Source organism: Vanessa atalanta, chromosome 28 (assembly GCF_905147765.1).
Source record: "Vanessa atalanta chromosome 28, ilVanAtal1.2, whole genome shotgun sequence".
Taxonomy (NCBI): domain Eukaryota; kingdom Metazoa; phylum Arthropoda; class Insecta; order Lepidoptera; family Nymphalidae; genus Vanessa; species Vanessa atalanta.
The window spans coordinates 3,536,298-3,562,106 of record NC_061898.1 but is presented as its reverse complement, the minus strand read 5'-3'; the positions used below and the strand labels follow the sequence as shown (position 1 = coordinate 3,562,106).

Here is a 25,809-nt window from a genome sequence, read left to right as displayed (position 1 = left end):
CTACGACTTGAGCAATTCAAAAGACCATAAAATCGTCTTACGCTTATAATATTAGTTAGATTATTTGACTACCTTCGATAATTTTTGTACTTACTAATAAACTTGTTTCCGCCCTCGGTTTCGCACGCGAGCTAGAGTGGGTTCGTGTAACTTTACTATTCTGGGCTAAAAAGTAACCTACGTCCCAATTTAGAATATAAACTGTGTAGCAAAATTTTACCTAGATTCAGCCATTCTGGCGTGATTTAAATACAGACATCCATCCAAACATTCTCATTTATACATATATATATATATATATATATATATGTATATATGTCAGTACGATAAAGTCAAATCAAAACCATATTTATATACAATATATCTTTCTTAAAATAAAATAGCGTAGAATATGAAGATGTTGTATAGACGACCTCCATGGTCGGGTAGTGTGTACACCGGTTTTCATGGGTAACGCTACTCTGAGGTCCCGGGTTCAATTCCCGGCCGAGTCAATGTAGTTATCTTGGGTCTGGGTGTATGTGGTACCGTCGTTACTTCTGATTTTCCATAACACAAGTGCTTTAGCTACTTACATTGGGATCAGAGTAATGTATGTGATGTTGTCCAATATTTAAAAAAGATAAACTGTTACCAGTGTGATAAAGTTTTTCACGATAGCGCAGAAGCGAGTATTTTAGCTCTCTGTGTCGACATCATTATAAACTTCAAACTCTTTGTGGCTACTTTCAAAGATATCTCGTATAGGATATGCCACATAGCTGAAATGCCTAGACAATTTAAGCGCTTTCTGCTTCGTTGGACTAGTAGCTTGCTTTTAAGACTAGCTGGATTTTCGCTGTTTTCAAACTGACACTTGAACTGATATTATCCGTTATCGTGGCGTATTTATTTAAAGATACGATACATATGGCTTGATAGATATGGCTGGAAAGAATGTTACTTGTGAGATGACGTCAGACGGAGCAGTATGACCGGGTGACCTTACATTACATTAGCAGCCTGTAAATATCCCACTGCTGGGCTAAGGCCTCCTCTCCCTTTGAGGAGAAGGTTTGGAACATATTCCACCACGCTGCTCCAATGCGGGTTGGTGGAATACACATGTGGCAGAATTTCGTTGAAATTAGACACATGCAGGTTTTCTCACGATGTTTTCCTTCACCGCCGAATACGAGATGAATTATAAACACAAAACACATGAAAATTCAGTGGTGCCTGGGTGCATCGGTTAAGATGCACGCATTTAACCACTGGGCCATCTCGGCTCCATGGGTGACCTTACCCTTTCTCTTTTATTTATTGTCAAATAATTACTCTTAAACGTAGAAATATTTTAATATTTAAAACATAATATTTAACGAAAGCAACTGCGTTCTAACCGTTCTCACGACAATTCTCGTTTAAAAAAAAAAAACAAAATATAAATTCGTTTTAGTAATTGTCGGTTTTGCGAATATTCTTACTCAGTATTGTAATTGTTGACCGTCAGATGGTACCAACACTTTTTAAAGGGGATGACAGGAGCGCTAGTTCATGTATTGCCCATATTGGAATTTCGATTCAAAGGGGAAATGCCGCTCCAAGCGGTCATGATTTGTACAGTAACTATTTTAAATTTTTATTTGTTCAATATAAAATAAAAGAACTCACATCATATTCCACTATATTAATAAACCACTCGATATATATAATATATTACTTATCACTTTAACAGCAAATATCCGCCCTTCGTCCTCACTTTTACTCCCCGGTTCAAAATCCCGCGCTTCTCCGTGCCAGGCAGTACCAGCTCGCCTCGCCACGCCACGAGACGGAAGTGATGGGAATGCCACGACACCGTGTCGATAACCGAGTCTATAATCATACTTCACACATGTTACTAACAGTATTTGAAACGGGATATTTACCATGTTTTTTATTATAATAAAAAAAAAAATCATACAAGTTATTTCAATTTAAAAAAAACATATTTAAAAATCAACACAGTACTAAATATTATTATTTCAATTAAAATGATAGTTAAAAAAATCAACCCGTGGAGTGCCGGGCTTAGAATAGCACTCCCCCATCTCTTCCCGTGGGTGTCGTAAGAGGCGACTAAGGGACGGGGAAAAGGGGGGATGGGTAGCAGCGTCTCCTCCGTAAACAACTTACCCCCTACTGCGCTCGCCAACACGCCTGCCCAGCGTGGCGAGTAGGGTCAAATCCTCCTACATGGTAGATGCGCTTAAAAAAAGGCCCCCAGTTACCGGCAAGCCCGCTTGGCCCGACCAAGGTAGCGGTCGCGGTATCGGCAGGGCAGGGGGTGCAAAGAATCACCGGTTCATGGCAGGCTACCATAAAAGACGACTACATATGGCAACGTATAATGGACGCTCGATAAGGCTGGACCATCACCTTGCCGAATTAGAAGTAGAGTTAAGTCATATAAACTGGCATATACTGGGGTTATCTGAAGTCCGAAGACAGGGGGAGGACACGATAACTCTAGAGTCCGGTAACTTACTCTACTTCCGCGAAGGTGATAAACTCTCCCAGGGTGGTGTCGGTTTTCTGGTCAAAAAGGATCTCATTAGCAGCATTGTAGAAATCAGTAGTGTGTCGAACCGGGTAGCGTACCTTGTCCTAAAACTATCCGACAGGTTCTCCCTGAAGGTCGTACAGGTATATGCGTCAACTTCGGCATACTCTGATGATGTGGTAGAAGCGATGTACGAGGACATCGCAAAGGCCCTCAACAACACCTCGAAGGCCCACTGCAATGTTATTATGGGAGACTTTAATGCTAAAGTGGGAGTACAAGATAGAGGTGAATCGAAAGTCGGACCTTACGGCTTGGGCTGCAGAAATCACAGGGGGCAAATGCTAGTAAACTTTCTCGAAGCGCAGGGGCTCTTTTTGATGAATCCTTTCTTTGAAAAGAAGCCCCAGAGGAAGTGGACCTGGCGAAGCCCTGATAACGTGACAAGGAACGAGATAGACTTTATCATTTCGAATAAAAGGCACATACTTAGAGATGTCTCAGTGATCAACAGGTTTAATACCGGTAGTGATCACCGCTTGGTTAAAGGCACTCTAGATATCGACTTCAAAGCCGAAAGATCGCGAATGATGAGGTCTACTCTCCGACCTACCATGCTCCAGACTGCTCAAGGCTCCGAAAAGTTCCAAATGGAGCTTCAAAATCAATTCACCACGTTGGAAACCGTAAGCAGTATTGATGAGAAAACCGACACGCTGGTCAAAATACTGCAAAACACATCCCGCAAGTGTTTTCCGCCACAGAAAAGAGACAGCGCACCAAAACTCTCCGCTGAGACACTCGAGCTCATGAGGAAACGACGAGAACTACCATCGTTTTTGTCAGATAAGGGCTTAAACCGAACATTAAAAACGCTGACGCGGCGCGATCTCCGATGCTCCAATATCCGCGCCATCAAGGCTGCGATTGAGCAAAATCGGGGATCGAAAGTGTTCGCTCGCAAGTTTGGGAGGCCGCGTCTGACGAAACTTAAAACTGAAAATGGTAAGGTCGTTACCTCAAGGGCTGAGATCGTGGGAGAAGTAGAGAGGTTTTATGGGCAGTTGTTCTCTTCAAGATCGAATAAACCTGTGGGAATCAGTATTGATGACCAGCGCGCCCCTCTTACGCGCCATTATTCCGAGGAGCTCCCGGTCGTTGACCAAGGCGAGATTAGGGCGGCTCTAGAACAGCTTAAAAACAACAAAGCTCCGGGAGATGACGGAATCACAACAGAGTTGCTTAAAGCAGGCGGGACTCCGGTCCTGAAAGAGCTAGCAAGCCTCTTTAATTCCGTCATCCAACATGGCAAGACCCCGGAAACGTGGAGCGGGAGTGAAATGGTACTGTTCTTCAAAAAAGGTGATAAAACCCTCTTGAAAAACTACAGACCAATCTCCCTCCTGAGTCACGTGTATAAGCTGTTCTCAAGAGTCGTCACGAACCGTCTCGCCAGACGACTTGACGAGTTCCAGCCCCCAGAGCAAGCCGGCTTTCGATCAGGCTACAGCACCGTAGACCACATCCATACTGTTCGGCAGATTGTGCAGAAGACCGAAGAGTACAATCAGCCGCTGTGTATGGCTTTTGTGGATTACGAGAAAGCCTTTGACTCCATCGAAACCTGGGCAGTGCTCGACTCATTGCAGAGATGTCATATCGATTGGAGATATATCGAGGTACTGAGGTGTCTGTACAACGCCGCTACAATGACTGTCCACATCCAGGACTGTAAGACGAAGGCGATCCAACTGCGCAGAGGGGTGAGACAGGGGGATGTAATATCCCCGAAACTGTTCACCAACGCGTTGGAAGACGTCTTCAAGACGCTGGATTGGACTGGATATGGAGTCAATGTAAACGGCGAGTGCATCTCACACCTTCGATTTGCCGACGATATCGTCATCATAGCAGAGTTGCTGGAACAGCTAACCGAAATGCTGCGTAGCCTAAGCGATTCTTCCCGGCGTGGCGGTCTCGGTATGAACTTGGACAAGACCAAGGTCATATTCAATAGGCATGTCGTGCCGGGGCCGATATACGTCGAAGGGAAACCTCTCGAAGTTGTCAGTGAATATACCTACCTAGGACAGGTCATTCAAGTCGGTAGGAACAACTTCGAGAAGGAAGCCGATCGAAGAATTCGCTTGGGATGGGCAGCATTTGGCAACCTTCGTCAAGTCCTCACGTCGTCTATACCGCAATGTTTGAAGACGAAAGTCTTCAACCAATGCGTCTTACCTGCCATGACATACGGTGCCGAAACGTGGACACTGACTGCGGGACTAGTCCACAAATTCAAAGTTGCTCAGCGGGCTATGAAGCGAGCTATGCTCGGAGTATCTTTGAAGGATAAGATCAGAAATGAGATTATCCGGAAAAGAACCGGAGTCACCGACATAGCTTGCAAAATTAGCAGGCTGAAGTGGCAGTGGGCTGGTCACGTATGTCGTAGGACCGATGGCCGTTGGAGCAGACGAGTCCTAGAGTGGAGACCGCGAATCGGCAAACGCAGCGTAGGGCGCCCTCCAGCCAGGTGGACCGATGACCTCATGAAGGTGGCGGGGACCGACTGGATTCGGAAGGCGGAGGACCGGGAGCTTTGGCGCACCTTGGGAGAGGCCTATGTTCAGCAGTGGACAACGATAGGCTTTTGATTGATTGATTGATAAAAAAATCACGGCAAATATTTATTTTAATAATTCTTATTGTAAATAAATCTTTGAGTGTTACTGATTACTAAGGTGAGATGTTACAAGTGAACCTTGCTCTTTTGCCATCGAGCGAAGAGCTATAAGTCGTGTAACAATTTTTTTTATCTATATTATTTACCCAACTAACATAGTAATTCCAGTAGTTTAAGATGACAAAATAAAATCACGTTTTATAATAATTCTCCAACAAATCTATTTTTTATTACCTTGCAATCATCAATGCAATGGTGAAATCCCTTGACCCGTAGCCGGACTCGCTAAGGTCAATCGTAAAGAGACTCTCAGATCTAACGTATTTAATTTCGAACCGATGGTAGATTTTTGGAAATTATTAAATTCCATGTTATACTTCATTACTGACTTTGTAATGAGCTATCAATCACGAATGAATGAAGCGATGGACGGCGCCGCTTGCGGAAATGACGTCGCAGTGCAACGATCGTGTGATTTATAGTCCATTGCAATCGGAGTAGATATAAAAAAAAAACTTTAAATTTAATATTCAATGCGATTTGCTAATAGGTTAAATATTTTTTTAATTTTATTTCAATATTATCAACTTTGAAAGAAATAAAAGGTAAGGCCCATACATCTACAATATTGCTCTATATTTTTATTGTGCAATACTATTGACTACCCTCTTTGAATCCAAACGTTCAATAATATTTAGCAATAAGATTGACAAACCGTCCACGTCAATATTTTCAATACATATTTATATTTTTAATATATTGCGCAATAATAATAACCCTACACAGTACAAAAAATACATATGGCGCAATAAAGTTAAAACTCGCTCAAAATTCTGTACAATCATTGCGCATTTTTTCAATATTATGCCTACACTGCTAATAATAGTAAGATAAAACAACTCACATTACCTTAACTTCCATTATATTAAAACCACTCGATACATATATTACTTATAACTTTAACAGCAAAGTCATCAAATATCCGTCCTTTGTAGTTTGTCCTCCATCTTTTTCTCCCGTTAAAAATCCCCGCGCTTCTCCGTGCCAGGCAGTACCAGCTCGCCTCACCACGCCACGAGACGGAAGTGACGGGAGCGCCACGACACGGATAACCGAATCAATAATCATACTTTATACATATTATTTCGAAAAAAAAAGTATTTAAAAGTCAAAGCAGTACTAAATATTATTATTTCAATTAAAATTATATAAGGATATTTAAAAAATCATGACAATATTGTACAATCTTATTGTAGATGTATGGGCCGCCTAAAGCCAAAGGACAACAATTTCAGGTGGTGAAGACTGACGGCGGGAGTGGTGATGCTGCAATATGTGGAGTGAGTGGCGCTGGCTCGTGGTCACGTTGAACGCTGTAGCTGCTTTGTCACCGGTTGTCAAAATTGGTGAGTACTTTAATTTATGTAAAGCAACAAACAATTATTTATAAATAATAATATAATCGAATAGAATAAATTGATTTGTATCAGTGCCATAGGATGATAGGATTCTAGCGATAGAAAGCCGCCGTCAGCCGCCGTGGTCATGTCGGAATGTATTGTTAGTAATTCGGCCCGACATGTCGTACTTACTACTCTCATTTATGGGCTACTTTAAATAGAAAATCAAATTCAAAATATACTTTATTCAAGTAGGCTTTTACAAGCACTTTTGAATCGTCATTTAACAAACTATATTAAGTGAAGCTACCACCGGTTCGGAATGTAGATTCTACCGAGAAGAACCGGCAAGGAACTCAGTAGTTAGAACAGCTCCTTCCATTAAGTAGAGCGGCTTGAAGTGTTGGCGATCAAGCTGTCTCCGACCTACTCGATCGTTTGTCTTGGCAATCTGCTTTATTGCATCTTACCCAGGGAATGTTGCAAGGAATTCTTCGGATTAACCCAGGCTGCTAAATATCACTCTCGCACTTTGCCTAAGAATTCCAAATTCCATCCACATCACCTCGATCTCCGGAAATCACCAAACCACTCCGTGGAACCAACTTTCCGATATGACTTGGGCACCCTCAAGAAAAGAGCCTACTGATTCCTCCAAGGTCGACACTTTTAAGCTCACTTTGTTGCAGATGTCCATGAACTGTCATTTCACTTTCTATCAGATGAGCCTCCTGCCTGTTTGCCATAAAAGTATGTCAAAGATTCAAATGGATAGCCATCTAAATGATCACTTTTGTCGTCCGACATCTTGATTTTACTAATTCAGTCAAACCGCACGTCTGGCGCTGTCGTTGTCCGACCAAGAGACCAAGAGACCAAGTACTTTACTCAACAAAGGAACACACACTCACAGATACACCATAAAATCTTTATATTTCCGACTTACATTCTTTACAAGTGACCTCTCTTAACTGACAACCTATCCAACGTTAATAACGCTAATAAATGAGGCTGTATACCCGTGCAAAATGATTATCTCTAATATATATACATGTGTTCCAGGTGCAATATTCACAGAGGAGTCGAGAGGTGGTAGCGCAGAGTTAGCCTTCAAGTACGCGGTGTACAGGATCAACAAAGAACGAAGCTTATTACCAGAGAGTACCCTCGTGTATGACATACAGTACACTACAGCGAGGGACACGTTCCGAACTTATAAAAAAGGTAATCCAACAAATATCAAATTGTAACAATACTTAAATTAAAAACTAAACGGTCTGCAAGTCAAATTTGGCGCCGAAATGATGAAACGTTTTTTAAATAAAATTGTCAATGTCAAATAGCTCAGTTAGAATTGGAGTTTGTCGACAACAATTTGCTTTAATTTCGTTTACGTTTTTCATTTTGTTTTCTTATACAGCTGCTGTACCGCTCCGTGACCGGCCAGTAACTTAAATTTAAAATTAATTCTTTGTTGAATCGTAACAATTTTGTAAATTGCAATCAAGAATCATTTTTATACCATAATTGATTTTTATTTGTGTAATCACTGTGATAAAAATCCGTTTACGCTATTAATATATAAGATTTTAATGATGTTTGTTTAGTGGTAGCGCTTTGTTGAACTTAGTGAAATATGTTCCAACGTCAAACAGCAATAATATTATTGTATTCCGGTTTGAAAAGTGAGTGAGCCAGTGTAACTTGGACACAATAGACATAAAAACTTGGTTGTTGCGCTGTGTAAGAGACGGTAAATTGCTACTAACGCCAGTCTATAGGCGGCGGTGACCACATAAAATCAATAAGCCCATCTGCCGATCTGTTTACCTATTTTCAAATAAAAATAAATATAACTATGAATACCCACTCTAAAACTAAACAATTTTATAAATGAAACAATTGTCATTCATGAAATTATTGTACGTAACTATGACATTCATAAAATAAATATATATTAAAATAATACTGAGCACGAAACAGGAAACTCTCGGATGTCGAGTGGCGGAAACGCAATATGGCTACCGGAAGTGGTAGATTCGAGGACCCTTAACAGTTTTTGCTGGCTTGAAAATGCTTAACGTCGAAATGATAAGTGTACGAAGAATTTTAACGATACGAGAATTAAATATAATTAAATTTGAACATGTGATTAAACTTTGATTATTAATAATTGATAGAATAATAATAATATAATAATAATGTATTCACACACATTTATTTAATAATGTTATTCGGCTGAAGCCGAGGATTGGCATGAATTAGCCGCGACGCGTTATCAACAACAGAATAGTTGACCTCTGGAATAACACCATTTGAGTGCACTTTGTGTTTTGATTTTATTGTTATTTTAGTAAGCAAGTAAAACTGATTCCTAAACACTTTGATAAATTTTAAGCACGATATTAGCTTTTTCAATGTTTTTTTTTTACCAATAAAATATGATTTCAAAAGTAGTTTGAAAATCTGATGTTTTCCAGAAACGTGTACTATATTTTTCTATCGTACAAAGTGTCTTCAATCGTGTATCAAATCAAAGCAAACTCCTTTGTTCAATATAGGAGTATTGCACTTACTTATTGATTGTCATACTAAACACTACCACGGTTTCGGAAAAGAGAATACCCTGATGTGAGTAGAACCGGCAAATGGAACTAAATATACAGCCTATAAGGTTAGGAGCATATTCCACCACGCTGATCACATGCGAGTTGGAGGATTCACATGTGGTAGAATTTCGTTGAAATTAGATACAGGCTGATTTCCTCACGATGTTTTCCTTCACCGCCGAGCACGAGATGAATTATAAGCACAAATTAGGCACATGAAGTTCAGTGGTGCTTGCCTGGGCTTGAACCCGAAATCATCGGTTAAGATGCACTCGTTCTAACCACTGGGCCATCTCGGCTCTTCTAACCACTAGGCCATCTCTACATGTTCCTGACCACGTCAAATTTGACACAGTTTTCGTTCAACAATGACATATATATTTTTTTCATTTCAGCCTGTACACAAATCAAGTCGGGTGCTATAGCCATATTCAGCAGCGCCGGCCCGCTGCTCGGGTCGACCCTATCGGCCATGTGTAAATCGCTGCACGCTCCACATTTGACTGTGACGCCACATTTCGTTGAGAGTAAGTGTGGGCATCATATTAAATATCCTTATCCTGCATCGATGGAGTACTTCGTAAAAAAACGGAATATTATTTTTTATTTTTAATAACAACTAAAGTACCCGTCACGAGAAGCTATAAATTATGTAAACAAACATCTTTTACTAAGTAAACATTTTATACTGCGAGATAATAATAAATTGACCATATTCAATCGACATGAAATATAGACAGGTTATATGAAAGTAACAACCTCTTTAATTTAGTCGGGTCATATTTTAACGACGCAAAGCGCTATCGTTTGTGTTTTTTGGTACCGGAACGCGTCCGTCGCAGGGATTGTAAACTATCGGGACGCCATTTTGAAATAAACGCGACATTCGAGTTTCGAATGCGTACGAGTTTGTTTCATTGCTTTGCATATATCGCGGATCTGGTTGTTATTGTTAATTTTACTTATGAATCTGACGAATAATTATTCTTAAATAATATATGTTAATTAATATTTGTTACTTAATAATTTATTAAATCTTACACAAATTCATTTTTTTTGTTGGTCCAAATGTTGTGAACTCCTGAACACTTTTTTACAAAATTTATAGCTTCTCATGACGATTACTTTAGCAACCTCGCCCCGGCTTCAAACGGGTGCAATGCTGATACTAAATATACTACAGATTGTCTTACAACGTTCACAGTTTTTCAGTCGTTAGACAATACAAACCGCTACTCTGCAAAATATTCAATTAAATTACATGCTGTAAAGGTTCCATATTGATCTATATTAAATGCACAATGTATTTAAGGTACTTAATTGGATAAGGATTAATGCTGTTTTGCTTAAAATCGCTTCGAAAATAAGCCATTATTTCTCGTAAAGGATAAAAAATAGTTATTGTGGGTTATCCCTAAAAGGTAGAAATATAAATTAGTAATTTAAATGAATATTTTCGAAGATATTACAAATTTGAAACGCAGGGACATAGCGGTTTGTATTGTCTAACGACTGAAAAACTGTGAACGTTGTAAGTCATTCTGTAGTATATTTAGTTGCAGGCTTGCACCCGTGCGAAGCCGGGGAGGATCGCTAGTCATAGAACAAGGTTGTCTAAGTTAGGTTTAATTGAACACCACGAGGTTTTTAGATTAAATGTTTTAAGATTTATCAGGTAAATTAAACAAAGTATAATTCGTGAGCGAACAAAATGGGATGTGACTCTTTAGAACTGAGATACTGATTATATTTTTAATAATGTAGAATTTTGCTCGTGAACTGTTCATAAATGACAATTCATTTATGAACCGATTTGGTGTGATTTTTTTTTTTAAGGAAATTACTCGAAAATACGACTGATTTTTTTTTTATAGGTTGGAATATAATTTATACTTTATTTTTTTTTTAAATCGCTTTTTTTTATTTTATATACTTTATTAAATACCGATGAGTTTTAATCATTTGTTGTTTATTCCTCAGCGCTGAACAGTTCAGATTCCTTCACAATCAACTTGTACCCCTCCCGAGAACTGATGGATCAAGCTTTTAAGGATCTCACAGCCTTCCTCAACTGGACCAGAATGGGGATCATCTATGAGGACTACGGAGTCGGTAGGTACATTATATATAATACTAGCAACCCGCCTCGGCTTCGCACGCAATTTATTAATTAAGTAATTAAAACTATATATGTAAATAAAATTTATACCCCATAGCATTCAGGAATAATGTCTTCTAACGGTATTATTTGAACCATTAGTTCAAGAGAGTACCCCCTACATACAAACATACAAATTTTATAATATTCATATAGATGATCCCTATATAAAATATAAGACGCAAAGTATTTTCATTGTAATGTACTTTGTGTGGTGTTACGCGAATGGATAGAGTAAGGAATGAGCACATAAGAGGAAGTTTGAAAGTGGCACCGGTAACCGAGAAGCTATCTGGAAACCGGCTGTCTTAGTATGGGCATGTTATGCGGAGGAATTAGGACCATGTTGTGAGAAAGGTTTAGAGAATGGATGTGGATGGATATAGAGGTAGGGGATGACCAAAGAAACGATGGATGGATTGTGTGAAATACGATATGGTTAGAAAGAATGTTACTTGTGAGATGACGTTCGATAAAGAAGTATGGAGCCGAGATGGCCCAGTGGTTAGAACGCGTGCATCTTAACCGATGATTTCGGGTTCAAACCCAGGCAGGCACCACTGAAATTTCATGTGCTTAATTTGTGTTTATAATTCATCTCGTGCTCGGCGGTGAAGGAAAACATCGTGAGGAAACCTGCATGTGTCTAATTTCAACGAAATTCAGCCATATGTGTATTCCGCCAACCCGCATTGGAGCAGCGTGGTGGAATATGCTCCAAACCTTCTCCTCAAAGGGAGAGGAGGCCTTTATCCCAGCAGTGGGACATTTACGGGCTGCTTATGTATGTATGTTAAAGAAGTATGGAAGAAGAAGACATGCTGCGCCGACCCCGAGTAAAATTGGGACAAGGGCAGGAGGATGATGATTTCATTGAAATGTACTTCCATTCCACGAATCGAACTCCTAGGGTACAAAATACTTGCGCTGTATTGGTCGATGCGCGCGGCCAGTGATAAGCGAGACGAATCCCGCCTTTAAAATGAGAAATAATTTGGATAATGGCGGTCACGGTCAATTAACCAATGAGCGCACTGGAACAATATTCTTTGGGAGCTCGTTTCGTGGAATGGACAATGTTTGTCATATATTTACACATTTTTTGTAATATAGTATAATATCATTATATATATTTAATACTTGTAATAGTTGGTATGTTAATATATTTTTTGTTGTTTTTGCGTCATTGAAACAAAACATGAATCTTAACCAAAGATTTTGGGTTCAAACTCGGTCAAGAACTACCGAATTTGTTTGTACTTAATTTATGTTAATAATTCATCTGCAGCTAACGAAAACATCGTTAGGAAACCTGCATATTATGTCGACTGATAATCTGTTACGAGTAGCAATTGAGCAACCACATTGAGCTCTAAACCTCTTCAGTATCAGAAAAGGTGCTTAGTCTTATAAATATTTTGTACGAACGCGTCAGGCGAATTAAACATCGTGCGCCTGGCGCGGGACGGGCGCGACATGTACGCGGTGCGGGTCGACGCGCGCGACTACCGGCGGGCGCTCGCTCAGCTCAAAGCTCAAAACATCAAGCACGTCATTGTCGACACGGATCCGAAGCACCTCAAGCAGCTGTCCAGAGCTGTGAGTACACACTTAATTTTCCTTCCAAAGTTTTTTTTTTATTTTTTTATGTTAGAGGTGGCAAACACCTTGTCACCTGATGGAAAGTGACTACGATCGCCCATGGACATCTGCAACACCGGGGCGCTTGCAGGTGCGTTTCCGATCACAACTTTACCAATATTTAAAACGCAAAATTTCAAGGACTTGAATATCTTTTATAAATCATAAACGGACGGGCAAATGAATCTCCCGATGGTAAGACAATGTCTATAGACATTGGGACAAGAATCATTCCTTACATCGCCAATGCCTTGGAAACTAAGATGTTATGTCCTTTGTGCCTGTTACACTGGCTCACGCACCCTTCAAATCGGAACACAACGGTAGAATATCTCATGAGAGAAAGCCTTTCGACCACTTAAATAGATTCATGTACTATTTAAGATCTCGACCAATTATATCTTATCAATTAAATGTATTTATGTTTATAACAAGTGGCATTTTATGACGCCATATTTAATTTTATAGGACTGGACTAATACGGACAAATTTCTCCTGTAAATTGACGCCATATTTAATTTTATAGGACTGGACTAATACGGACAAAATTAAATTTGTAAATATTTCTGATAATTAAATTCCGTTTCAGATCTTACAGTTGCAAATGAACAACGAGAACTACCATTATATTTTTACTTCTTTTGTAAGTATTTAAAACTCTATACTGACATTATAAATGCGAAAATATTTATGTTTGTTACCTCTTCACGATTTCAATCAAAATATACTCTATTCAAGTAGGCTTTTACAAGCACTTTTGAATCGTCATTTAACAAACTATATTAAGTAAAGCTACCATCGGTTCAGAATGTAGATTCTATGAAAAGAACCTGCAAGAAACTCAGAAGTTACTCTTTTTCAACATATAAAAATACAAAGTCGTGTTAAGTTAAATACAATTATATATGTATATAATACATCCTTAAACTTAAACCGCTTAACCGATTTGGATAAAATTTATCGTGGAGATAGTTTGACTTTGATAGTTTGAAGAAATTTGACAATGAATATTTGTATGGGGGTAAAATAGGAGGTGAAGATTTATATGCTGTGAAGTTTTATAAATTTCCAGCTTATCAAGCCGTTGGCTCGTCTAGTATTCTAGAAATATCTATAATAACAAAAGAACTTCTTATCAGTTTTATTATAATGTAAATATCGTTATAACGTATAGTACTTGTATTTATCTTTACGTGTGCATTAGTATAATTTTTAACGATCTAAATGTACCATTTCAAAATTGTATAATATCGGAAATCGTTTCAATAAGGGGCGCTATTGGCTCCGCCATTAACATTCCATAAAGAATTGCGGTATAATCCTCTAATTATGGGGGCCTTGGGCATGTACTCCATGTTATGTTAGGGCGGTAATGTAAGTCTAAGTAAAAAAAGGACGCATCACATAACTGTAATATTCTGTAGCGAAATAATGCTTCGTTTATATTTCTTCCAGGACATGGAACTCTTCGACCTGGAGGACTTTCTTTACAACCGGGTTAACATGAGCGGCTGGAGGCTGGTGGATCGCGATTCCGATAAAGTGAAAGACGCTTTACAGGTCATGGAAAAGTTTCATCCGATCGGCGCTTCTATACTAAGCGGCGGAAATATAAAGGTAGGACTAGTTAGAAAACCTGCATGTGTCTAATCTCAATGAAATCCTGCCACATGTGTCACACAAAGGGTGGTATAATAAACTCCAAACCTTCTTCTCAAAAGGGATAGTAGGACTTTGCCCAACTGTGGGACATGTACAGGCACAAGTACATTTATTGATATTATTATTGGTTTCTTAATCGGGCCATCACAAAAGTTATTCAATATAAGTAGTTTCCACTTGACACTATTACCTAACCTGTGCCTCGAAAAGGTCGTGAAGTTGGTCCTGCGTCTGAACTCAGTATTTCGATATTTCACATCTGAAGGCCAGCAATTGTTTTTTTCTACAGTACTGTTTATTATGTTGTCTGTATTTTTAGTAGTCCGGGGCTTACTTTATGGTAGGGCTATGTGCAAATCTGAATAGTAACTCCTTGTACCTCCAAACAGCAATACGATTGTAACTACAGGCACAACGGACATAACATAGCTCCAAAGGTTGGCAGCGCAAGGAATAGTGATTATTTGTACCAGCGCCAGTGGTAGCCCATTGGGCCGCCTGTCACCCGGACAGTGATGCTGTAGGCGCCGTGTCCGTTGCAGACGGAGCCGGCGCTGCTGTACGACGCGCTGCAGGTGCTGGCGCTCGCGCTCGCCTCCACCAAGGAGGTGCACGCGACCAATGTCTCCTGCGAGGCAGAAACGCACATATCCCACGGCAACACATTATTGGAGAATATTAATAAAGTAAGTTGTAAAACGGCAGCGTTTGTACATCTTTCAAGAATAGCGATGTCCCCATTTTATAAATATTACATCATAAAGTCTTCCCGTCGCGTCTCTACGCAATAAACCCAAAAACTACCAAACTAATTTTTATACGGTTTTCAATAATGGCCGGCCGAGCCGGATCAGGTAGCCGGAGATATTTAGAGATCTATACTAATTTTATAAATGTAAAACTAACTTTGTCTGTATGCCAAAGTAATGAACGGGGTTTTATAAAACTTGGTGTGAAGTTAGCTTGAAGTCCAAGGAAAGATATATGCTAATTTTTTATGCCTTACGATGATCCTACAGCAAATCCCTAAAACGTGAGCAAAGCCGTCTGCAACAACCAGTGTCCTATATTTCTCAGCAATAGCATATGATCTGCAATTATGTCATTTTAAGAGGAAAGTATCCGAGTTTTTCAGAACTTGTTTCCGCTCGCGATTTGACATGTTTGTGCCCCTCTCACAGTTGTTAGGTACCAGGGCCGGATCTGCCATATGGCTTTTTGGGCTTCAGATCAGGGCCCAGTGGATTCAAGGGGGCACCAGCTAAGTCAAGTCAAAGTCAAAAATAGACGATAACGCGAAAGAATCCATAACTTTATTAAATAAAACAGATGGTATTGTTTGCAGCCCTACGAGTCATTAAAGTAATTAAAGTCTACGTTAAGATATGGCCCCTAAACTTACGGTTCGGCTCTGTTAGGCACGCTATTTTCTGTTTCATGGCGATCGGTTGAGTAGTTAAGACGCAAAAGCGTTACAAACAAACAAACTTACTATTTTAATTTGAGTTAGGCTTTAGAACATCTGAGTTTCTTTCGCCGGTTCTTCTCAGGTCTGAGGTGCGAAATTCCGAACCGGTGGTAGATTTTTGACAATCAATAAGCAAGTGTAAACACTTCTATATTGAATAAAGATTTTTGACTTTGACTTTGACTTTGATATGTGTATAATGTTTTGTGCTAGCATTGTAATCGCCGCTGATAAACAGATTCAGTACATGAGAATGGCAATATTTGAAGACAGTTCTCAGTCACTCTCGGCTATTATATTTTTATTTTTTTGTTTTATACCATTCAAAATCAGCGTTTGGATTTGGAACCCAACTTAGAATCTGTATGTTACTCCTATTTAGGATTGAAGTCATTGCTTCTCAAGACTGCTTTTTTTTTCTTCTCTGTATTGTTGTGTTTTCTTTCAGATTAAGTGTTGTATACTTTGTCCATTTTTTCTCTTTGTGTGTTTGTACGTTTTATCAATTGTGCTGTGTCCTAAATATACTTTTCTTTTATTTTCTTTTTCTTATTCGTTCTTTCTTTCTTCTTATATTGCAGGTCCAAGCACACGGCCTCACAGGCCCCATCGCTTTCACGGACGGTATCCGGACCAGCTTTCAACTGCAGCTGATGCGTCTGTCTGGTGGGGAGGGAGGGCGCGCGGTGCAGGCGGGAGCGTGGGCGCCCACCCGTGGCCTCGAGATCACCGACCCCGCCGCCTACAGGCGCGACCCGCCGCCCAACGTCACTCTCACAGTCGTGACCGTCGAAGTGAGTACCGAGAACGGATTTACGGGTTTATATATGGGAAGGGAAATATTTAAGACAAATCTATTAGAGGTAAGGCTTTAAGGCCATAAGGCTTGCACATCCCTTATGGAATGTGACATCTTAGTTCCCAAGGTTTGTGTAGCATTGGTTATGTAAGAAATAGTTAAAATTTCCATTTCGCCAATATCTATGGACCACTTACCAGGTGGCCCATTTGGCAAACCACTTCCCGAAGCCGGAAAAAGTATGAAATAGCATTAATTTTAATTATAAAAAGATGAGTTTTTCGGCGGTTCCTCGGCGGTTCATGGACCGTCAGGCAAATATAATATAAATCTATTGATCGTAGGTTATAGTTCAGGTTCGTTTTGATCCCCATTTCGTGAGCGCAGTTTACCATTAAAAAGTTTAATGGTAAACTGAAAAATAAGCAACGTTTTTTTTCTATAGGAGAAACCCTACGTCATGGTTAAAGAAGGCTGGAACCTCCAGGGGAACGCCAGGTTTGAGGGATTCTGCATAGATCTCCTGGCGCGTGTAGCCGCCAGAGCTGGTTTCCAATACCGGTTGAGGCTCGTCCCCGATAACATGTACGGTGCTTGGGACCCTGAGACCGGGCAGTGGAATGGAATAGTCAAGGAGTTGATGGAAAGAGTAAGTATAGCCTTATTGATAGTTGGACTATTGATAGCTTTGCTTATATGAATAGCCAATAGGTTGTTTAAATGAAAACTTCTTAAGTTATTTTGTTTTGTAAGGGGTCGCTGCTGGGTAAATGTATCTTCTTCCTTTAAGGAAAAGTTTTCGAGCTAATTCTACCACGCTGCTCCAATGCGGCCTGGTGGCTACACACGTGGTACCTTACGTGGTATTAATAGACGAAAATTTTACTGTAATGCAAGATAATGCCCAACCCCACGCTGCAGCGTGTCCGGTTTGACCCAAACAAATGACGTCACGGGAGTTGTCCGGAATATCATATATCAAAACTGGTTTTAAAACATAATTACAACATAATATAATTTGACTACATTTTTAAAAACAATTATTAATACTACTAATAGAAAAAAAAATACAATTTTGAAAGTGGTATAACTTAAAAAAAGTTTTTTTACATAGAAGTGATTGTATTAGTAAGTAGTTTCCAAAAATGTAAAAACTTATCCCTACGTCCACACTTTTTGGTCACGTCTGGATAGGTACCACCCACTCATCAGATATTCTACCGCCAAACAGCAGTACTCAGTATTGTTGTGTTCCGGTTTGAAGGGGGAGTGAGCCAGTGTAACTACAGGCACATGGGACGTAACATCTTTGTTCCCAAGGTCGGTGGCGCATTGGTGATGTAAGGAATGGTTAATATTTCTTACAACGCCATTGTCTATGGGCGGTGGTAACCACTTACCATCAGGTGGCCTATTTGATCGTCCGCCTACCGATATCATAAAAAAAATAAAAAAATACTTATGAATTTAAGTTTTTCTAAAAAGATTGAATACGTGGTTAAAATGTTGATTTAAATACTTCTTAAACATTGTAGCAGTTTCTGATCCGTCAGTGTTTATAAATAAAAATAGTTACCGTACAAATAATGACCGCGTGGAATGGCAATAATAATACTTATGTAACTTTTTTTTTATTATTAAATTTATAGAACGCAGATATAGCAGTCGCATCTATGACCATAAACTATGCGCGGGAAGCAGTCATAGACTTCACGAAGCCTTTTATGAATTTGGGCATCGGAATATTATTTAAGGTAAGTAAAATTTTTTTTTAGTGACAGTCATCTTTAACTTTGCCGTTTCATAAATTCAAATCATTTGTAAAAAATACATCGGTAAAGAAGGCATATTATTCGATACAAGATTATATAGATGATAAAAAAGCGTGGAGCTAATGCTTGTTGACTTCCAGGCAGGAGACATAACGTACATATATAATTGTATTTAACTAACATTACTGTATTTTTAGGTGTTGAAAAAGAGTAACTTCTGAGTTTCTTTCTCATTCTTCTCGGTGGGATCTACATTCCGAACCGGTGGTAGCTTCACTTAATATAGTTTGTTAAAAGACGATTCAAAAGTGCTTGTAAAAGACTACTTGAATAAAGTATATTTTTATTTGAGTGCTTTGTGCGTATAGACACTGATAACGTGTTTCGCCATCAAACAGAAATACTTGGTATTGTGTTCCGGCATGAAGGATGAGTGCTAGCGTAACCACAGGCACAAGGGATATGACATCTTAGCTCCTCTCCCTTTGAGGAGAAGGTTTTTGATGCATATTCCACCACGCTACTCCAATGCGGGTTGGTGGATACAAATGTGGCAGAATTTCGTTGAAATTAGACACATGCAGGTTTCCTCACGATGTTTCCCTTCACCGCCGAGCACGAGATGAATTATAAACACAAATTAAGCACATGAAAATTCAGTGGTGCTTGCCTGGGATTGAACCCGTAATCATCGGTTAAGATGCACGTTAAGTGGTAACGCATTGGCGGGTTAATGGATGTTTGATTTCTCATAGTGCCAATCTTGAGAGGTGCTGACCACTCACCAGCGCCAGTTTGTCTACCTATTTTAAAACAAAAACTTAAAGAAGCCCATCCAATATAAGTTTAATTTTAACTTCATTATTTTGGGTCAGTGAATTGTGACGTTTGGTTCTTCACGACGTGTTTCACTCGTGAAATACAAACCGACTTACATACTCCATTACCTTATTTTGATGCGTATCTTTTAAATAGTTATAAATATTACAATCAACATTGTCACTTTTTGACATTTCACGACCTTGTTCTGTGGACAAGTCAAAATGCCTGTCAATATGCCACTTCTGCGCAAAAACCTCAGTTCCTTTTTGTTGAAAAGGTTTGCAGTTTATTTCACCACACCACGTGCGGGTTGTTGAATACATTTGGCAAATTTTCATCCGATACATGTTTCCTTAGCTCATAAATATGAAACAATTATTTTAGGTGCCATCATCTCAACCCACGAGGCTGTTCAGCTTCCTGAACCCGCTGGCGATAGAGATATGGTTGTACGTGCTTGCTGCGTACATCCTAGTGTCGTTCACACTGTTTGTGATGGCGAGATTTTCCCCATACGAATGGTAAGTTCTTATTTTCTGACGATTTCGAAATACAATTTGAAACAAACATTTCTAAAAAAGTTTTTGTACCAAGTTAGTACAGTTTTGGGAAATTACCTACATGATTAATTTCAGTGTAAAATAATTCACATAAATGCAATTTCTATTTCATTATTCTATGAGACGGCAAATTAAACACGACCAGGAGTGAGGATGAGTTTAGGTTAAGGACCAAGTTTAACCAAATATTTTTATTAATAGCCCGATATAGGATTAGTACTCAGGATCTAAAGAACTGTGGTCTTATATAAGCATTAGCATTAGCAGCCCGTAAATGTCCCACTGCTGGGATAAAGGCCTCCTCTCCCTTTGAGGAGAAGGTTTGGAGCATATTCCACCACGCTGCTCCAATGCGAGTTGGCGGAATACACATGTGGCAGAATTTCGTTGAAATTAGACACATGCAGGTTTCCTCACGATGTTTTCCTTCACCGCCGAGCACGAGATGAATTATAAACACAAATTAAGCACATGAAAATTCAGTGGTGCCTGCCTGGGTTTGAACCCGAAATCATCGGTTAAGATGCACGCGTTCTAACCACTGGGCCATCTCGGTCTTATATAAGCTGACCACTAAATAAAGTGGATTTCAAGCGCTTACCGGGTTTTAACTAGTATTCTATAAAACACAAGTACGTCTTTATTCTAGGACTTACATAAATCATGTGTATTCTTCTGCAATATTCTCAATGTATATTCAAGGTCGTCGAGCACACACGTCTGTGGCCATGAAACGAAACTCCTCACGAACCAGTTCAGCGTCTGTAATTCCTTCTGGTTCATAACTGGGACCTTCTTGAGGCAAGGATCTGGATTAAATCCAAAGGTATAACATGAAATTTATAATGACCATCACACAGCTGGACAAATTTATGCTTTAGTCTCGGGAACAATAGAACGTGATTAATAATGTTGATGTTCAGAACTTCTACGGTTTCCTGGAAGTTTTTGCCGGTGTTTTAGAGAATTTGTAAAGAATGAGAAGTTTGCAAACTAAAATGGTGTCAGCTTGATAAGTCGTTCTTGTCAAGATGGACGTTTTCTTTAAAATTTGTATGATTATCCATTCAACATTTTTCCCAATAAAATTCGTCATGTTTTTGGTAAAGATCTTTTTATAATTGCACGTTTAAAGCCCGGTATGTATCTACCATTAAAATAATTTCAATAATTGAACAAGAATTAAGATGCTTTTCTATTCATCACTGGATTTTTTTGTTGAGTTTAGTCAAAATACGAAAATCATAACTGCTTTCTTTATATAGGCGACCTCCACGCGTATAGTAGGAGGAATATGGTGGTTCTTTACGCTGATCATCCTGTCGTCGTACACGGCGAACCTGGCGGCTTTCCTGACGGTGGAGCGCACCGTGCTGCCCATACAGAGCGCGGCGGACCTCGCGGCGCAGACCAGCGTGCAATACGGCACCCTCAACGGCGGCTCTACTATGACCTTCTTTAGGGTGAGTAGCAGATGAAGGTAAACTTAGTGACGGACATGATAACGATGAAAATATCAATAATTATGAAGAAATAAATCATGACATATCACGACCAAGTGATGCTGATTACTATTACACCCTATACAAGTTAGTTTGATCTTTTTGACAGACGGGCTAGTGATGGGAAACAGAAAATATCGAGTAGTCCAAAAAATAACGTTTTAAAATACTTGTAACTGTGACCAGATGGTTTGGGTGTATTATGTGTGAAATTCTTTATAGCACTAGACATCAATTATTCCGTAATTCAAATTAGAATTCAATTATTTTTTTTACATTATTTCTCTAAAAAGAGTTATACCAGTTAAAGAGACCCCAACCAAAAGGAACCCCCGTTCGTAACAATAACTTAACAATGATTTTTTGTAATCAATATTTGTAACAGTTATTATCTGTTATTTGTGTGCCATCCGTCCGACCGATGTAACATTGTACAAGCGTCTATTATTTTCAGTATTCCTATTTAAATTAAATTAAAATAAAATTTCAATAGGAACTATTAAAATTAAATAAAAAGTCTGAAAAATTTTCGGATAACGCTTGAATCTTTGGGGACTTTTGTGTTATATGTATTTTTTTAATATTTTTAAAATCATTAAATTGAGAAAATAATATGTACGTCATAGCAAAGTTATGTCGATCGGAAAAATTTACATCTGTCAAAAAGATCAAAAGCTATCTTGTACAGAAAGCGATCATTGTAATCACAGTACAGTTTATCATCTGTTCATTTTACTTACTTGTACGTGGCTTGAGTATCTTTCAGGGGAATTTACTTCTAGAAATTAGAAAAAGTGCTAGAAAAGATTATTATTTTGTAGGGCTTATTATTGAGTAGGCAGTTACGAAAGTCTTTTGAAATAATGAACATATCCGTTTTTAGCAAATGACTACTCTTCCTCTACGGTAAATCTCTTAACGTGATATTTTTTCTTTTTTGTTCTCTTTTTATTATTTGTTACTTGGAGTCTTAGAGTATTTCTTATGTGTACGTCTTTTAGTTGTTGAAAAATCTAAAGTGTTAGCGGAAGCGTTAATGGGTGATCTTCTATGCCATTATTATAACGCCGTAAATTTATTTCTTCTTCCAGGACTCAAACATAGATATATACCAGAAGATGTGGCAGCACATGTCGACTGCGACACCACCAGCGCTCGTCTCCTCCTATGAGGAGGGAGTCAGAAGAGTTCTAATGGGGAATTATGCGTTCCTTATGGAGTCAACCATGTTAGACCATAGAGTACAGAGGGACTGCAATTTGACGCAGATTGGAGGTCTTCTAGATTCCAAGGTGAACTTTTCGATAGATATCGTGATAGCTAGTGAAATGTTTTGTAAAATAAAATTAGTTTCTCATTTATTTAATAAAATCGTTAATTTGTATTTAACAAAAACAAAGCTACATCCCAATAAAACTCGGTACGTCTGATTTTTTATGTTCTAAAATCACTATCGACCCCGTTTACATCGCACGGACACCCAATTTTATTTTCGCTCACATAGACCCCTTATACGTATGATGTAAACCGCTTTGGGGTCATTGATTTAACCTTTAATTTTATCTTAATCACTTTCCATTCGAAAATGTGAAATACAAAATGAGATAATTACATAAAAGATAAAACCATATCGTTTAAATAAAAATCTATGCGTACATCATACAATTCTGTACATTGGTCCTTCGAGCCGGATTTTAAAATCAGTTTGTTTTATTTACTTAATTAGTGATTCTTATTTTATAATTATTTGTTTTAAACCATTAACAGCTTAGCTTAACACTAATAGATGTAATAAGTACATGTATAAATTATTATATATATTATATAAATACAGAAGAAAAACGTAACTTTTAGTTTTTAAAAAATATAAACGGCTGTGCTAAGCAACCCAAGTTCGATGCATATTACGATAAATATTACCCTTCGTACTGACGGTAGAAGCACAATAAACATAAAGTGACAAAATATCAAATAATATATTTTGTTATTTTATTTAGGGTTACGGTATAGCAACATGGAAGGGCAGTCCTTGGCGCGATAAGATTTCCTTGGCAATATTAGAGTTACAAGAGAAGGGCGTGATACAGATACTTTACGACAAGTGGTGGAAGAACACGGGGGATGTCTGCAACAGGGATGGAAAGGACAGTAAAGCGAATCCTTTAGGTGTGCAAAATATTGGTGAGTGCTAACTGTACTTTAGATCACATGCTAAAACTATAACACTTTTACACGCTTTTATCGGCTTGACCTCTATGTATCTCTGTAATGGAATCTCTCGACGTGTTTAAGACGTTAATCTCTCGAAAGAGATGGTAGGATTCTTGCTGGTTTTTTTCGCTAGAAACCACTTTTTGAATAGGCTTGTAAAATGTATGAATTGGTTTTCAAAAATGGTACTTAGCTTAGTGTAGCTCTTGTATGGTACATGATAAAATCCTCATTATAATTGCAGGGGGTGTATTTGTGACGTTACTATGTGGGTTGGTTCTGGCTATTGTGGTAGCGATCTTGGAGTTCTGCTGGAATACGAGGAAAAACGCCTCACAGGGTCGTCAGTCGCTCTGCAGTGAAATGGGTCAGGTCTGTAACGAATTCAATTAGTACGTCACCTTGACTAGCTTTAACCACGCTGATCATTCTTTAGGAAACTAGCCAACTGCGTGTAAAATATAATAGTGTATAAGTGTGTGTGCACAAACACATCTGCATTCTTTACTATCATAATTTGTTGTGATGAAAATGCGACACACTGGACTGGAGAAACAGCAGATAATGATGCCACTGATTTGAATTCAGAACCTCGATACCTACATTATTGAACTAGTGTAGAGAACAATATGAGCCGAGGTGGCCCATTGTTTAGAACGCGTGCATCTTAACCGATGATTTCGGGTTCAAACCCAGGCATGCACCACTGAATTTTCATGTGCTTAATTTGTGTTTATAATTCATCTCGTGCTCGGCGGTGAAGGAAAACATCGTGAGGAAACCTGCACGTGTCTTATTTCAACGAAATTCTGCCACATTGTATTCCAGCAACTCGCATTGGAGCAGCGTGGTGGAATCTGCTCCAAGACCATCTCCTTAAAGGGAGAGGAGGCCTAAGCCCAGCTGTGGGAAATATACAGGCTGTTAATGTAATGATGTAATGTAGAGAACAACCGTTTAGTATCTATTTTAATCATGTTAGTGATAATCCTATTTATTTACATTATTCAGGAATTAAGAACAGCAATGAGAGGAGGTTCATCGAGAACAGTCCTGAGACCTGGATGTTCCAGGTGTTCTCCGGGAACGCATGTGCCACCAGCACCATCCAGATACGAGGTACTGTAAAAGTCATAGGTCATATCATATAAATCTTATGTAAAAAAAATCTGTACTGAAAACGTTTTATTTACTTTATTTATTAAACAAATTACTTATTATTATGCAAAAGTTGAAATCGGGATGACTACGTCTATTGTACAACATTTTTGTGAAATCGTCCGAAACTCACGAGGTGTCCGATAAGTTCGAGCATTGATCCCGCCCCAGACTCACCGTAAAGTGTCTCTTGTGCAGACGGACGCGTCGAGCACGGTGGAGCTGAAGGAGCTCCGCTGGTCGTAGCGCGCGGCGCGGCGGGGCGGCTCCGCGCCCGCCTCGCCCGCGCCCGCCCCGCGCCGCCCCGCGCGAGCGCCCCGTGAGTGCCCACACACCACGCACTCTTTATGCACACGTGTCTTGTCGTTTGCTTTTTTCGTGTTTTCATGTTTGCAGCCTCGAGTGTGTACACCGGTTTTCACGGGTACGCCACTCCGAGGTGCCGGGTTCGATTCCCGGCGGAGTTGATGTAGAAAAAGTTCATTACTTTTCTATGTTGTCTCGGGTCTGGGTGTATGTGCTACCGTCGTTACTTCTGATTTTCCATAACACAAGTGCTTTAGCTACTTACATTGGGATCAGAGTAATGTATGTGATGTTGTCCAATAATTATTCATATATTATTCGTTTATATTTTAATATGCTTACGAACATATTCAAAAAAATTTGCACACACACACCTACATCCAGATTTTCCTGGCAATACTTTTCTATTACTTTTGTAACGCTAGCATGAGCGTATGTGTACATACACATGCAATCGCACGCTTCGTCATGACGTACACACATGCACATTAAATATGTTACGCACACGTACATGTATACGTGATATACACG

General features: G+C 39.1%; 1 protein-coding gene across 1 annotated transcript in view; it reads left to right on the top strand.

Annotated features, from left to right (window-relative positions):
* LOC125074850 (glutamate receptor ionotropic, kainate 2) overlaps window positions 1–25,225 on the top strand; it is a 75,337-nt gene extending 50,112 nt beyond the window's left edge. Inside the window, exons 2-20 of the mRNA XM_047686307.1 lie at window positions 6,506–6,616; window positions 7,673–7,834; window positions 9,615–9,746; window positions 11,200–11,331; window positions 12,813–12,976; window positions 13,608–13,661; window positions 14,474–14,635; window positions 15,223–15,366; window positions 16,730–16,942; window positions 17,393–17,596; window positions 18,597–18,701; window positions 19,926–20,062; window positions 20,804–20,927; window positions 21,367–21,564; window positions 22,695–22,895; window positions 23,601–23,784; window positions 24,059–24,186; window positions 24,826–24,933; window positions 25,171–25,225. Of these exons, the coding sequence (XP_047542263.1) occupies window positions 6,544–6,616; window positions 7,673–7,834; window positions 9,615–9,746; window positions 11,200–11,331; window positions 12,813–12,976; window positions 13,608–13,661; window positions 14,474–14,635; window positions 15,223–15,366; window positions 16,730–16,942; window positions 17,393–17,596; window positions 18,597–18,701; window positions 19,926–20,062; window positions 20,804–20,927; window positions 21,367–21,564; window positions 22,695–22,895; window positions 23,601–23,784; window positions 24,059–24,186; window positions 24,826–24,933; window positions 25,171–25,218 (2,673 nt within the window). The 5' untranslated portion in view covers window positions 6,506–6,543 and the 3' untranslated portion in view covers window positions 25,219–25,225. The remainder of the gene's footprint in view (window positions 1–6,505; window positions 6,617–7,672; window positions 7,835–9,614; window positions 9,747–11,199; window positions 11,332–12,812; window positions 12,977–13,607; window positions 13,662–14,473; window positions 14,636–15,222; window positions 15,367–16,729; window positions 16,943–17,392; window positions 17,597–18,596; window positions 18,702–19,925; window positions 20,063–20,803; window positions 20,928–21,366; window positions 21,565–22,694; window positions 22,896–23,600; window positions 23,785–24,058; window positions 24,187–24,825; window positions 24,934–25,170) is intronic.
* Window positions 25,226–25,809: the final 584 nt, after the last annotated feature.